The sequence below is a fragment of the Musa acuminata genome, chromosome BXJ2-2 (genome assembly GCF_036884655.1).
Source record: "Musa acuminata AAA Group cultivar baxijiao chromosome BXJ2-2, Cavendish_Baxijiao_AAA, whole genome shotgun sequence".
Lineage (NCBI taxonomy): Eukaryota > Viridiplantae > Streptophyta > Magnoliopsida > Zingiberales > Musaceae > Musa > Musa acuminata.
In genome coordinates, this window is record NC_088339.1 from 17,791,464 (window position 1) to 17,807,250 (window position 15,787).

A 15,787-nucleotide genomic window follows, 5' to 3' on the forward strand; every position below is an offset into this window, starting at 1 on the left:
CAATAAAATGAAAACGAGTGAAGATGAATAGTGATAAAGAATGCATTACACGATAAGACGAAGATGACGAGCGACAACAAAAGACAAAGATAATTACAACGAGATAACGAGACTGAGATAAGAGGTAATATTATATTTTAAGAAATAAGAGACACTGTATGAGAATATATAGAACGGGGATGTTTCTTTGAAAAAAAAAAAGAAAAAAAAAACTTGGGGCTTGTTTGGATAATTTGCCTTACTACACAATTAACATATATGTATGAGATCCAACGGCACAAAATGTTTCATTAATAAGAATATTGCAAAAACAATTCGTGAATTCTATTATCAAAATTTTTATGTTCATTGAACATTATTTACATATATAGAATTTTATATAAATCATCCTAATGATAAGCAGTGCACGACGAGGCCTAATCTCAAATTAAATATTAAGACGTGCTTGGTTGGTCTGTCTGATCTCATACAACATATGTGTCAAAAATAACAAGCATAGGATGCAATTCGTGTCCGGTACAAAAAGGTTCCGGTAAATCCAATTAAAAATCTTGAGATTGCACATCCGTATCGAGAGGTCATGCATGAAGATTTCGAATTTGATATAAGCATCTAATTATTTGAATTCGATTGAACTCGAATCATGATTTTTTACCTTATATAATTAATAGATCCAATTTTTTTAATATTATGGCTCGAAGGAGGCATCCGAGTGATAAGATGCTAAGTCCAATTCTCCAAAGTATTTTATGCATCGTAAGTATGCATAGTTTATTAGCCAGTAAAACTTTGATTATTGATTATAATAATCATCGAGATTATAGTTTCGATACAACATGATTCGACAAATACAATAGAATTACGCTTAAATTAATCCATTATTAGACATGCACTTTAGCTATTTATTGACATTTACAAATATTCGGTGCAATATTCATTCTATAATTCTGCACAAGTGACAGAATTGTAGCCTCTTTAAATGCCTCATGAAACAATCAAAGAATTCATGCTCGTGTTGGTACTTCCATTAGTCCAAAGTAATCCTATATAAACTGCAAGAAAAGAGGAGCGTGCATGGATGGTGTGGCGAGAGGAGAGCATCGAGAGGAGCACGGGTGAAGGAGAGAAGGGTTTGACCGGTCGTGGAGGCCCAAATTGCTCCACCCATCGATCCAACCGCGTCTTCTTTGCCAGCTATAAAACCAGGTCGCGGCCATGGAGCAAAGACCGAAGCTCCCAGTTGGCCTTCCGCCAATTCCACTTCATCTTCTCCAAGCGGTAGCTGGGATCTTCCAATGGCCTCCGGCTAGCTTTCCTCCTCTCCATTTGCCACTCTTCACATCCTTCAGCTGTTGCAGCCGAAAGGACAGAGAGGGAGGTGGGAGAGAGAGAGAGAGAGAGAGAGACCGAGGGAGACACTGTTAACCAGGCCGGCTAAAGAAGGGAGGGAGGGAGGGAGAGAGAGATGTCGGGTGCCGTGTTCATCGCCCTGTGCTTGGTGTTGGGCCTCTCCGGCGTCCGCGCCGAGGACCCTTACCTCTTCTTCACGTGGAACGTGACCTACGGCACCATCGCCCCCTTGGGCGTCCCTCAGCAGGGCATCCTCATCAATGGCCAGTTTCCCGGCCCCAACATCAACTCCACCACCAACAACAACATCGTCATCAACGTCTTCAACAACCTCGATCAGCCCTTCCTTCTCTCTTGGTCAGTGTCACCTCTCGATCTTCGCTGTCTCCCAGTCGTCGATCGGTGCTTGACATGTGCTTGTCGTTGGTCTGTGCAGGAACGGGATTCAGCAGAGGAAGAACTCGTGGCAAGACGGTCTGGCCGGCACCAACTGCCCCATCCAGCCCGGCAAGAACTTTACTTACCACTTCCAGGTGAAGGACCAGATCGGCAGTTTCTTCTACTTCCCGTCGTTGGGCATGCACAAGGCTGCCGGTGGCTTCGGTGGCCTCCGGATCAACAGTCGCCTCCTCATCCCGGTGCCATTCGACCCCCCAGCCGATGATTACACCGTCCTCATCGGCGACTGGTATGCCAAGGACCACAAGGCTCTCGCCGGGATCCTCGACGCGGGCCGCAGCATCGGCCTCCCCGACGGCGTCATCATTAACGGCAAGACCGGCAAGGACAGAACCGGCAAAGACGGCAAGCCGCTGTTCGTAATGGAGTCCGGGAAGGTCTACCGCTACCGCATCTGCAACACCGGGATCAGGGCCTCCCTCAACTTCCGCATCCAGGGCCACTCCATGGAGCTGGTGGAGATCGACGGGTCGCACACCATGCAGAACTTGTACGACTCCCTCGACGTCCACGTTGGGCAGTGCTACTCCGTCCTCGTCACCGCCAACCAGGCCCCCGGCGACTACTACCTGGTGGCGTCCACCCGGTTCATGAAGAAGGAGCTCTCCGCCACTGGCATCGTCCGCTACGCTGGCTCCAAGGTCCCGCCGTCGGCAGTCCTCCCCAAGGCACCCACGGGCTGGGCCTGGTCGTTTAACCAGTGGCGCTCCTTCCGATGGAACCTCACCGCCAGCGCCGCCCGGCCGAACCCCCAGGGCTCCTTTCATTACGGCAGCATCAACATCACCCGCACCATCAAGTTCGCCAACTCGCGCGCCGTCGTCGGCGGCAAGAGCCGGTTCGCGCTCAATGGCGTCTCGCACGTGGACGTCGACACCCCGCTCAAGCACCTGGAATACTTCGGCGTCGCTGACAAGTTCTTCAAGTACAACCTCACCGGCGACGAGCCGCGGGAGGGCAGCGGTCCGGTCAACCTGGCCCCCAACGTCATCACGGTGGAGTTCAGGACCTTCGTGGAGGTCATCTTCGAGAACCCTGAGAAGGGGCCGCAGTTCTACCACTTGGATGGCTATTCCTTCTTCGCCGTCGGGTACTTCATCTGTCTCCTCTCTCCTTCTCACTGACTCGCTCATGGATCCGATTTGACTCGCCATTTGCTTATCATGGGGAGCAGAATGGGGCCAGGGAAGTGGAAGCCGGAGAGTAGGAAGCGGTACAACCTCCTCGACGCGGTGAGCAGGCACGCGATTCAGGTGTACCCCAAGTCATGGACGGCGATCATGCTGACGTTCGACAACGCCGGGATGTGGAACCTGAGGTCGGAGCTGTGGGAGAGGCGTTACCTGGGCCAGCAGCTCTACATCAGCGTGCAGTCACCGGCGCGGTCGCTCAGGGACGAGTACAGCCTGCCGGACACGGTTTTGCTCTGCGGGGCGGTCGCCAGCCTCCCCAAGCCGCCTCCTTACACTTAAGACGCCGGGCTTAGCGGTGCATTGTACTGTGTGTGAATGAGAGTGGTGTGAAGATTGATCTTTATGGGCATTATCAGCTCGTCGGCACTTGGTTTGGCTTCATGTAAAGATTCACAGTCTCCGCATTAATGAAGACCATTTTTCTAAAGAATTTGATATATTTGCATTTTTTTTTTTTTGTTAGGCTTAACATTTTAAAATATTTCATTAATATGAAACGGGTGAATTTTTGAAAAAAAATCTCTAAATTTAAGAATTTTTCACTTAGCATCGGAACTTCTCCTTCGTCGGTCACGGAGGAGTCAATTACTCCTTCTTGCCATCGATCGTTGGTAAGGGAGGAGGTTACGAGCGTATCCTCGTCGTTACTCGTGACCCCCCTCCTCCCCTCTCATCATTGCTTGTGAACGATGAAAGAGGGAGGTAAACTTAGTAATTGGTCGTAGAAAGGTTATGCTTTTGTTATTAGTTAGGTGGGGATCGATAAAGATCAATGTGCTCTCGTAGAGTGGTGATTTACGGAAACATAGTGGTCATTATTGAAGAAAAAAAAAGTTAAAGAGTATTATCTAGGAAATTCTTAAACATAAAGTTTTTTATAAAAATTCATCTATAAGAAAGTCGGAAGAATATGTTGACTTTTTCTTGGTTTCTATTGCATTTATATATTTTTTTACATAGGGTATCAATTCCTGATTTTTTTTACAAAATGTTTCATTTCTACAAAAAAAAGTGTTTGGATCCGAATGAAATTCCGCTCGGTTGATGTTCAACTAAATCAATTCACTATTAAATCAAACTGATTATATTATATTTTTAAAAATCATAATATCTTGGTTTAATGACTAGTGTTAGTTGACTTATGAAGTAAAGATTTTGATAAATTATCATAAGATCGTGAATCCCATCTTTGTCATCTATCATTTACATTATATATATAATTAAATAATTTGTAAACCTTTTTTTATTGTCATTCTTTCAAAATGATTCTCGATCAACCACTAAAATTAAACTTAGTAAAAACAGTCCTCGTAAAAAGAAAAAAAAATATTCTTTAAAGAATATCTGAATCTTTTCTTAGTTTAAGCTGAATTTGTATAAAAGTAAAAAGAATGGATCATGGCATAAAAATTACATGGGATGATTTCGTAGGAAAAACCCCATTTTGTATTTGGTCTCCGGAGAATCCTTCCAATCTTCTATTTGCAAAACGACGATCAGATCAAAGTGCCTCGGAACAAAAAAAAAAAAAAAGGATGGTTGGATATCGTTGAATTCCAACTCAATTGGATCAATTTATTAATTAAATATATTTAATATTGAACAAAATCGATTATAGTGCTTTTGAAAAGAGGTTCAACATTTCGACTTAGTAATCAGAAATGTAAATGTAAAAAATATTGTGGCCACGTAATCGCTCACACTATTTTATTGTCATTTTCTCAAAATAAGTGAATACAAATATATAGAACTAAACTAACACTAAATGGGGGGCAAAAAGGATTTGTCGTCTTATTGTCATTTAGAGCCACATAAACTCTCATACAATTTATTTTATGATGTATCAAAAACCTATAATAAAGTCAATGATTAAGACTACACGATCTTTGAATAAAAAAAATTACAGTAACATAGAACACTATAGGTGCATTAAATAAATGAATAGTAACCGGCTATATATATATATATATTTATATATATATATATATATAGTTAAATTCAAAACTAGGTGAAAAAAAAAAGGATTCGTTGTCTCATATTTTAGAACAGTATCCTTTTTGATGTCCGTCCAAGATCACTCAAACTCTTTGGGATTGTCATTTTAACTTTTTTTATTTCCTAAATTTGACTCTTGACATTTTCTTTATAGATGCATCATATTTAAAAATTAATTGTAATTATATCCTTCACAATTTTTAACGCTTAGCAATTCTTAAAAATTTTATTTTATCTATTTTAAATTATATTTCTTATATATATATATTTTTTCTGTTATTTTCAATCTTTTAAGTTTATAAAATTGATCTTCTGACTTATTATTTTATTTTAAAATTTAAAAATTAATGTCCGAATGATGGATTTGTTTTATTTTACTCTGTCTAGGAGAATTATTTTTCATATATAACCTTTTGTTTTTACTTAATATCTTTGTCTACTTTAAAATTTCTTGAGGTTAAATTTTTATTTTTATTTTAATTCCTGATTTTAAATTTATTTCTATTTATTATTTTCATAATTTTTCTATATTATATATCTTAGATTATATTTCAGTTTCCTTTTGATTTTTTTTTATTATCTTACCGTGGGTTATCTTTTTTCTTTTAATTAATTTCGTGTACCTGTGTTTTGAGTTTATCATTTCTTTATTTATTTTGAGCTTCACAGCTTAAAATCATGTTCATGTCCAATACATGGAATTCGGATTCCTAGTGAAGCGAGTTGTTCATTAAATTGGTTACCTGTCAGATTTAATCTCCGGTGTACGTGTAACAAAAAAGCTCATGTAAGAAAATCTTCATATCGAGTCAGCAACCAAAGAACACATTCTCATGGTTCAAAATTAAATTGAACCGATAAAGATAAACCGCCTGAAATTTTGCTGCAGCAATGTTCGATCGAACGTAACCAAACTGGTAATTGTTCCAATGGGAGAGATTCATATAAACCAGCCCAAAACAATTAAATGCATCATCCTACATGTATTTTTTTTGCTCGGCCTCGAAAGCCAGATCCGATGGATAATCTATTACAGAAAACAGTGAGGACAGTCCCATCATAGAACTAGTTAATCACAATCAGGTGGACCTAATAAATCACAATCGTGTGGCATATCTTAATTAGGTTCGAACGAAAGAAATCAAGTCGGTGCCGCGTAATACATCAAAACCATCTCATTGCACTTTTGGCAGGCAGGTGCAATGCGTTTGTGCTCTCTTTTGTCTTTAACGCCAAAAGTAAACAAGAAGCACCGGCAGCAAGTGCAGCGAAAGGTAACTTCCAAAATGCAGATAAAAAATGGACACAGCAAAATTACATTAAAAAATAATAATAATTAAACAATAGAATACTAAATACAATATCATTTCTGACTAACCAAGTTTTCCAGGCAAGTTTTGGCACTTCAAAAGAAAGAATTGCAGACACGAGACACCAACTATACCCTTATTGCAAAAGAAAATTGAACAACAAGGGTTGAAAATAAAAAAGTAGGGCAAAAAAAAAAAATCAATTTACACGGGTCCAAGGATGGCATCGATCCAATTTGAGGTGCCAATCCATTAAACTTCAGACTATATAACAAACGAATGATGCAATCGGCTAATACGTGAACTTACCTGCGACATACTACTTTTGTAGACTATCTTCCTACACCCCAGTCTCTTTTCCCATCTCCTTGTCGAGAATCGAAAAACTAAACCAATGCTCTCGTTGTCGAGCAGCCTATGGATGTTCATTAATCAGAAATAAAAAAAAAACTTCTCCAATTTTATGGACGGCTCTCGACGGTTGAAGTACCTGATGCCTCTGCTGTACTCTGCGGATACAATGTCTCAAAATCCAATATCTGAAATTAACTGAAATTTGAAGCAAGCAAGATTCTGTCACCTAGTCTTTGCCTCAATTATGGTCCTATGCCTCAACAGCTGATGTTATGGATTAACATTGCATTCATCCATGAACCTCTCTTCTTGCGTAAGGTACTTCTTCCAGTACTTCTTGTACTTTGGAATGCCGAGATCAAGCCAAGGCTTCATGTTGCCATCATAATGCAATACTGCCGCATTTTTTACAGTCTCATCGGGGACTCCATAATCATGACCAAGTCCTTGCCGAAACAAAGTATCATCCAGAGAATATATCTGACCATGAAAGACAAGTAAACTTGCTGGAAGTGTTGCAGTTCTCCATGATGCTTCATTTTCATGATTCAACTGTCATCCACAGTGAAAGCAAAAGAATTAGATAATAAAATATAGTCAAAATCAATATATATCATTATCATCTGGAAGTTCCATTTAAATTGAAGTGGATCAGCTTAGGTGCACCAAGGAACCTGACAGACGCTATAGCAAATTTTAAAACATTGGCAAAAATCTCAAGTAAACCAACATCTGATCTATAGCAATTACCTCACGGAGAAATCGTCTGTACATTCCAGTGATATCATGTTCTCTCCATTTATCCAAATCAATTATGTTTAGTCCAGACATCCAGACACAAGAATTACCATCGTACCTACTGGTGCCCAAATATGATTTCAGTTGACCCAATTTGACCCCACAAAATTCTGTGGCACCATTTACTTTTCCTCCCAAATCAAGATTCCACAAGAATGATATATCTTTTTGGACAACGACATCATCATCCAAAACGATTACCTTCTTTAGATTCTTGAATATATCGGAAAGAAGAAAATGGGAATGACCAAATACTGAAATATATTTAGTTCTCATCTGCAGAGAGGATGGTTGAGCAATAGTATGAGTGGAGATACGGAACTCCTCAGACATTGACAGTGCTTCCAAATCTAACCCCACAAAATGATTAAGATCAAGCTCATCAAAGTTCAAGACGTGAATTGCTGCATTTCTGTAAGAATTTCTAGCAAACCAATGCTTCATAGAATAAAAGTTCTGTTTATCAGTGAGCACATGGAAAACCATGTTATCAGATTCCTGTAACAAAAAGTAATATCATTGACAACATTGGGAATAATATCTTCATGTTCAAAACCAGAGAAAATCAAGATTCGGATGCCATACCTCGGAGTTCATTACGGTAGAATTAATTGTTACCGATAATGCTAGTATATTTCTTGAAAAGATTACATAGTGTTGAGAACTTGGATTATCAATTTTATTAGCAAATGGATGCTCAATCTCTGCCGACGGAGATTTGAAATACTCTACTGTCAGTCTCATTGAAAGGCAATGGAAACTTTTGGACATGGTCTGGACACCAAGCTGATAAAGGTATGCACTTTGCTTCATATGAAAATGAGCTTCATCTTCTGTCAGATCAAGTATCTGTCTTAGTTTCCTGTCAACATTATTGCAATCTACAGAGCATGATCTGGCTTTTGCAATAACCTGATCCATCTTGTGTATCTTCCTCTCTATGCTGAAAGGGTAGAATATCAAATTTCAGAAACAATTCACAATAAAAAAACAATAAAAAAAGTGACGCAACATCTACATTGGAGTTTCTAAAGGTTATTTCAATGAAAACTGCAGTGAAGAACTTGAACTCAAACTAGGATATGAGCCGTTAATTAGAAAAAGAGAACATTCAAAATTTGTGGGTCATTAGAACTTCAACATTTGGTTTTAATCAACCAAAAAATTAAAATTTCAAGTAGCATAATCAACATTTCATCAGTTAGGAGAATGTTGAAGTTTCTGCGGTCAAATAATTTATCTCAACAACAAGAACAAGCCAAAATTACCAACTATTTGAGGATGGAACTTCATGATTCGTCTCTATGACAACATATCTAATGTAATTCATACTTTATGTATGCATATATATTGGGCCAAAGATGAATGTTTGAACATTTATAAGCCAGCAGCACATTCACTATTCTGAAAAATCAAAGAGACTAATTAATGTATCACAAACGACATAGAGATTCTAACTCAAAAAGACAATTCCCAGAGGTTATGACATATTGTTACTGTGGTGGAAGATCAGGATCAAAAAGACTAATTAATGTATCACAAACGACAAAGAGATTCTAACCCAAGTAGACAATTTCCAGAGGTTATCACATATTGCTTACTATGGTGGAAGATCAGGATCAGAAACTGCTTCACTAAGAATACGCTCATGATCCTGAATGTTCAGCTTCAGTTCACGTGTCAGGTTTTCCTGTCCCTGAAGTTTTGCAATGCTTGGATAGTAAGCTCTTGCCACAAACAACTGATCCTTGAGTCTCTTCACAACAGAATCTTTCATTACTTCTCTGTGTTCCTTGGACCAGAGGCAATAGCTCCCAAATTCAAGTTCACAAGATCTCTCGGTCTCACCAACATTTGAACCTATGGAATGGTCATGCTTCCCAGATTTCACATCAGTCTGCAACAATACAAAAGCTAAGAATTCCGTAAAGCCTACAAATAAGAACATAAAGCATAAAGAACTAAAAGCTGTTTCACATAAATGTCGAGGATGGAAACATGGTCAAATTCAACACAAATTCTCGTCTCAAAATAAAGGGAAATTAGCAGTTCACCAAAGAATAGAAGAAAAACATTTCTCTGCTACAACTTGTTAATACACTGGACCAATCAGTTGGATAGATCAACCAAATCATTCTTAAATACAAGATTGCATAAATCTTTAGCCAATAAGATATGCTTACTCTGTTAGGCAGAGATGAAGTTTCTTTTGCAACACCATTATTTTCTACAGGTGGACCTGCAAATGATTAATAAGAGTCAGTTATCTTCAGCCAAAAAAGAGGACTGAGAAAAAAAAGGAAAATATATAAATCATCGGTAGAAATGAGAATACACCTATAATAATACTGGGGCTGGGCGTTGCACCTTTCAAATTGGGCACGTTATCCTTCGACACAGCCTGAGAATTGGCATCCTTTGGTTCTGAAGTAGATGGAGAACTAACAGTGTCATTGATTCTCTTGTACAATTCTTTATCGGGAGACACACTTTCAGTATCCTAATACACAAGCAATAGAAGAATTTCCATTTTCAGAATTTTTATAAATACTAGTTAACCATATAATAAACTGGCACAAATTTCAGATAATTTCTAAAGACAACCTTTTTCAGATACAAATGCATCGCAAAATTGCAAAAGTTTGATTCTCCATTTTACAGGTGCTACAATTGACCATTGATTATCCTAGAAGAATAATTATCCAAAAAAAGAATAAAATTAAATTAAATAGCTGATAAAAATGCAAGAAAAAAATCCATTGCATGTCCAACCTAACCCAAGTCAAGTCAATCTGAAGTTTTACTTCATCTATTCAAAATTCAACTTAATTGGTCATATCATTTAAAGATCTAGGAAAGGCAACTGGCAAAGAAGCAGATTCCACATCTTTAATCCTGGTGGTGGTAAGGTCCCTTCCTCAATCCAAAATGCAGGTTAATGCCCGAGTCAAGACCAAACTGAGTCTCAAATATAAGTCCTAATCTTGCTTGGATTAGGAGTTCTAAGTCCTATATTTTTTTTTCCTTGTCTTTAGGGACAACTTTAGAATGTCTCTAAAGTCCTAGTCTAAGAATTATCAAGTTCTATAATAGGGGATCAGATGCCGGATTAAATTTTTATCACTTAACTTATGTGATGGTAAGAGTTAAGTTCGAGTTTGGTTAGCAAAAGGATAGGGAAGAAACAAGAGCCTACAACTAGAGGTCTTGTGAGTCTGTAGTTCCTCCGTTTCCTCTTCCTCTTCTTTCACTTCTCGTATTCTTCTCTATCTCGACTCTTTTCTATTTTTCTTGGAGGATACATTCTTCCCTCAAGGAAAGATCCTTGAAAATTCTAGCATCTTAGCTCCCTCCAATTTTATTATACATCTTTGAGATACCGATGCACACCCTCCAACCCTCATCATATACACTGTCTCTAGTACATCTCTTGTTTTCACCGCCTTTCCCATTTCCTCCCAAACAGTAACACATAATTTATTTGTCCATGCAATCTAGGTAGCATAGGGATGCAGCAAATAGTAACAGAGGATATCAAAGGAGGTTTGGGTATAGTGACACTGATATAGGAGCCAACCATAGTGGTTTTCCCAACTCACAATGAGAAGGGACTAACATAATAAAAACTATGATTAATGACATCAAGGCTCAAGGAAATGAGCATTGCTGGTCCGGGTGAGGCGATTGAAGAAGGCGCCCCTTAGGCGCATGCCTGAGCTGAAGCGTTGGGCGCCTCAGGCGTGCATCCAAGCCAAGTTCACAAGTGGTTCAGTCTGGGCAACTAAGTTGGTTCAACCGAACCAACTAATACAACTTAACACCCCTCCCCTCCTCATGCACCCCACCCAGCAAAACCCTAGCGCTTCATCCACCCGTGTCTGCAGCTTGGTTCGTTGCCATATGTAGCTTGGTCTGCCGCTGCAACTTCATCCACCGCCGTCTGTAGCTTGGTCCACTACTGCAGCTTCATCTGTTGTTGTCTGCAGCTTTGTCCACTACCATCTACAGCTTTGTCTGCCATCGGTCACCACCTTCCCCTCCACTGTTGGCCCAACCTCCACTATCGCCTTCACAACAGTTGCAACCTTCACTTCCACCTACGTTGTTGCCACCTTGGTATCCAGTTGCAGCTATTATCTTCTCCTCTCATTACTGTTATCGCTTTCTTCAGTAGACATCACTACCTCATCTTCACTTCCACCTATGTTGCTGCCACCTTGGCATCCATCTCCTCCAGTTGCAGGCTTGCAGCTATTATCTTCTCCCCTCATTGCCGCTTTTGCTTCCTTCAGTACGCATCACAGCCTCCTCTTATCCTCCAATTCCTTTTTCACTTCCTCCTGCCCTCTTCTCTCCCCTTTTCTCTTGGTCCAAGTGATACCGAGCATACTTTGGCCATATCAGAACCATACTGGTTTTTCAATCAACAGGTATCAGCACCGAAGCTGAGTTTTTAAATCTTACTAGATATAGTGCAATTATTCATCAAAACTACATGGTAACTGATATCAACATCAATTTGTGAAAATTCGGTATTGAAACTCAGTGGATCATATCAAAACTAGGCATAGCTGTTACCATATAAACTAGAAAGAAAGAGGGAAAAATGAGCAAAGGAGGGAAGAGGAGGAAAAAGAGAACTGGCAGAAAAAAAGGAGATGAAGGAGGAAGAGGAAGCCTAACAATAGGAGGAAATGACAGGCCAGACAAAGAGGAAGTGGTGGCAACGTCATGGTATGCAGATGAGGTGACAACAATGATGCGATAGGAAGAGGCTTCCTAAAATAAAGAGTGGCAAGTATAAAACTCGTCAAACTGCAAGAAAGATTTTTCCCCATACATTTTAAAATAAAAAAGAAAATTTCCTAAAATGGTTTGTTCTCATTTACGGAAGAGTTTCTTGTGGCTTTAACTTTCTTGATCTTTTGGGGAGAGATAATTATCAACAAGAAAGCACACTTCCTGACCATATTGTCTTCATGATAAATCCACTTCTTGACTATATACAAAAACTTCTAGAACATTTTACAACTCCTATACAATCATTGATTTTGTCCAGTATTTTGTTTCAGTTATATGTCAAAACCACTAATTTATTTTCAATATTTTTCATTATCATCAAAATTGTGGTCATACACAAGACTCTTAGAAGGACCATCTTCCAAGTCTTAAATATCAATAAATTGTTTAAGATCCAAAATGTTCTCTTTGGTTTGACTTTGAAAGAAATCATTAGATAATATGATCCATGTTTTGTCTTATTATCAATTCTGCTTTTGCTTAATGTGTAGACCATGAAATGTTTCTTCTTCTTGAAGTCCTGCTCAACCTATCTCCATACATACAACAATAAAGCAGGCAACTCACTTCAGAATATATTTTTTAATCTATTCCCAACAAAAGATGGAAGTTCAACACCAGGATCACTAACATTCTGCCCCTCTCAACCTCAAACTAGTCTTTCCTTTCAGTCTCAACTTCATCAAGAATCTTAAATAAAGTCAAGAAGCATAATCCAGCATATCAATTTATCTGCTATAAAAACACATGACCATAAGGTCCCCATTCTTCAAATCAACTATAATGGTCAGACATAATAGCTAAACAGTAACTATGGTGCTCCACTAGGATGACAAAGAACCAATATCTAATAGAAACTAATATCATGAGGTTTTATGAATCTGTTGCCTAGGAATTTGTCACTCATGTGTACAAATTTATATATTATGTGCTAAAATGGCAAAGAATTATATTAATTTTTTTTAAAAAATAGAACCATGTAAACTTAATGATGACCTAGAATATGTCATGGAAATTTAAAAAGTTCTAAGATCAAAGATAATAATGAAGCATTTTTCAGAAACTACTGAAGCAGAGAAGTAATAGCAATTGTCATTACAGCACAGGTCTTTTAACAGGAATATTGAAGCATGGATACTCTAAAAATGGAATTGTTGCAGACGGTAAGTCTAAAAGCAACAATTACAGCAATATATTTATGCAACAGTATATTTTGAAGTTATATCATGGATTGAAAATGATGTATGGTGCAAGATACCACTAGTATGAAAAAGAAGAAATGATATAACAGAAAAAGATTATGAAAAATTGAAGATAAAGGTTAGATAGGCTATCAATCTCAAATTTGTCTCCTCAATAGGTATTTCACCCTTGTCATCATGCACAAGAAAAGACAACTTCATGATGGCATTTCTCAATATCAAGTTTACTAATTTTCTCTAAGAACATACATGCAGAACCTTCCAGAGAAGCTACAAACTACCTAATTGAAGATTAGATGAGATATAACAACTATTAACTCAATTTAAAGGCTGAAAAAAAATGCTTTGCAGTATCAATGCCAAACAGAAAGAAAGCTGAAAAAGGTACCCTAATCCGATCTTTATTTGAAAGCTGAAAAAGTACTATGTATTCATCAGTAACCAGCAGAACCACATCATGTTTACATGATAGGGTCGTATAACAACAAACGTATAAGAACTCGACATGTGATAAATAATAAACTAAACTAAATTATCCCCATGCTTATCTGATCATGGAGATTATAACTTAGAGACATTCCTGTAAGTGACTGACAACAAGCAACATCAAAACAATTCCATCTTTGGTGAAAAGTATAACTCAAACAGTGTATGGCCCAATAATTTAAAAAAAAGAAACAAATCATTGCATCAAGCATCATGGAAATATACAAGATTGGTTTCAATTACATAATTTTGCAGATAGGACGAAAGATTAATACATCCATAACAAGAATATATTCCTGGTCATTTTCCCCTTCACTGCATTCTGATTTCAACAAGTTTGAAACAAGCAGATGCAGGCAGCATAAGTAAAAGAAAAGATTACAAGACACGATCTTTCTATGCACTAGAAAAAAATGACGAAGTGTCAAGATATTCAAAGTTAAAAGCCTAATAATTATGTGTAGGATGAACCTCTTGGAAGGTTGGTACAAAATTGTTTAAGACGTTATGAATCAACGGCCGATCATCCTGTCAAATGCCAGAACCAATATGTTATAATCATCTGTGAAATGGGATGGCCAACACAAAAGCCCAGTTACAAAAGCAGTGTAAAACCTCATCAACAATCGCGTCAACTAACAGAAAGACAAAAGAGGGAGAAGAGAACCTCGGAGGGATTCTTCTCTTCACCACGATCCACGTGATGGTAGATTTCGAAGCTGCTTTCCTAGAGATAAAACAAAACCAGAAATTAGGTGAAATAAACCTATCAAAACAATTTCCTAGCATCATCCTAGCTGATTTGCTCACCTGTTGGGAGCGATCGTCAGCCAGGTATCCTGCAGAAAATGACAGATGCTGATTAAGAAACCTCACAATCTCAGAGAAGATTTTGAGATCAAGAAACAGACAATGCAATCAAAAGGAACCACCCAAAGTCCATGATTCCCAATCAGACCACGGATCAGGAGCACCAAGAACCCGAGCTCCACCGCGCAATGCAGTAGGACCGAGACGGCGCCGGGGCTACACCTCGGCGGCGAGATCTGAGGGCGACATTAGGGTTTTAACGAGGAGGAGGAGAGGCAGATCTGAGATCACGCACCGGACGGGAAGCGGTTGTGGAGGCCGAGGAGGAAGACGAGGGGAACAAGCATCGAGAAGAAGACCAAGACGAAGACGGCCGCAGCTTGCCCCTTCGACCGCCGCTTCGACGCCGCCTGCGCTGCCGTCGAGACCACGCCGGCGGCGGCGCCGTACCCTTTCATCTTAACCACTGCTCTTCCTCTCTGTCTCTCTTTCTCAGTAATTGAGAGGATGAAATCATCCACTCACGTCGTCGTCGTTTCTTTCCACAGCTCTCCGACTGCTGTTCTCCGATCACTATCGCTGCGACTAAATCCGAATGTAGAGAAATCTCTCTCTCGATCTCTATTTCTGTGTTGATCTTTTCAGTTAAGATCAGATTTATGTTTGTTTTCGAGCAATACAATCACAAGAGAGAGATAGAGAGAGGCAGAAGATAAGAAGATTCGGTAAATAAAGAGAAAAAAAAAAGAAAGGCAGAAGAGAGGCAGAAGATAGGAAGTGTTTTGTTGCCTTTTATATATGCACTTGTAAAATTCGCAAGACACTTACTGTTTAAATATTATATATATATATATATATATATATATATATAATTATGAGAAAAAACACATCAATAATTTCACGTGCATCCAACATGGTTGTTGTCTTGGTCATGCAATAGGGGGAGTTTTGATTTGAAAATTTTTAATCGAAAAATATCGTTTAACTTAGAATGTGAATAAGGATAATGAGCAACTAAATTAGTTAGTAA

General features: G+C 38.8%; 2 protein-coding genes across 5 annotated transcripts; one reads left to right on the forward strand and one right to left on the reverse strand.

The window, feature by feature from the left end:
- The first annotated feature begins 1,242 nt into the window (after nt 1-1,242).
- On the forward strand, nt 1,243-3,296 carry LOC135604910 (L-ascorbate oxidase homolog). The gene is made up of 3 exons (XM_065094558.1): nt 1,243-1,707; nt 1,787-2,899; nt 2,984-3,296. Exons 1-3 carry the CDS (start codon nt 1,466-1,468, stop codon nt 3,279-3,281), a joined length of 1,653 nt encoding a protein of 550 aa, XP_064950630.1. The 5' UTR covers nt 1,243-1,465; the 3' UTR covers nt 3,282-3,296.
- A 2,994-nt stretch (nt 3,297-6,290) lies between these two features.
- Nucleotides 6,291-15,520, reverse strand: LOC135581887 (probable galacturonosyltransferase 7). 4 transcript variants are annotated; one of them, XR_010484386.1, is made up of 11 exons: nt 15,053-15,518; nt 14,758-14,786; nt 14,615-14,674; nt 14,419-14,475; nt 9,797-9,959; nt 9,643-9,698; nt 9,061-9,356; nt 8,045-8,402; nt 7,412-7,957; nt 6,798-7,213; nt 6,291-6,722 (listed from the first exon to the last, which is right to left on the reverse strand). XR_010484386.1 is itself a non-coding variant. In XM_065094961.1 (10 exons), exons 1-10 carry the CDS (start codon nt 15,213-15,215, stop codon nt 6,932-6,934), a joined length of 1,980 nt encoding a protein of 659 aa, XP_064951033.1. In that variant the 5' UTR covers nt 15,216-15,519; the 3' UTR covers nt 6,291-6,931. The 4 variants fall into 4 exon arrangements, 3 of the variants coding, with proteins under 3 accessions (XP_064951033.1, XP_064951032.1, XP_064951034.1); XM_065094961.1 differs by having other exon boundaries at nt 6,291-7,213; nt 9,827-9,959; nt 15,053-15,519; XM_065094960.1 differs by having other exon boundaries at nt 6,291-7,213.
- Nucleotides 15,521-15,787: the final 267 nt, after the last annotated feature.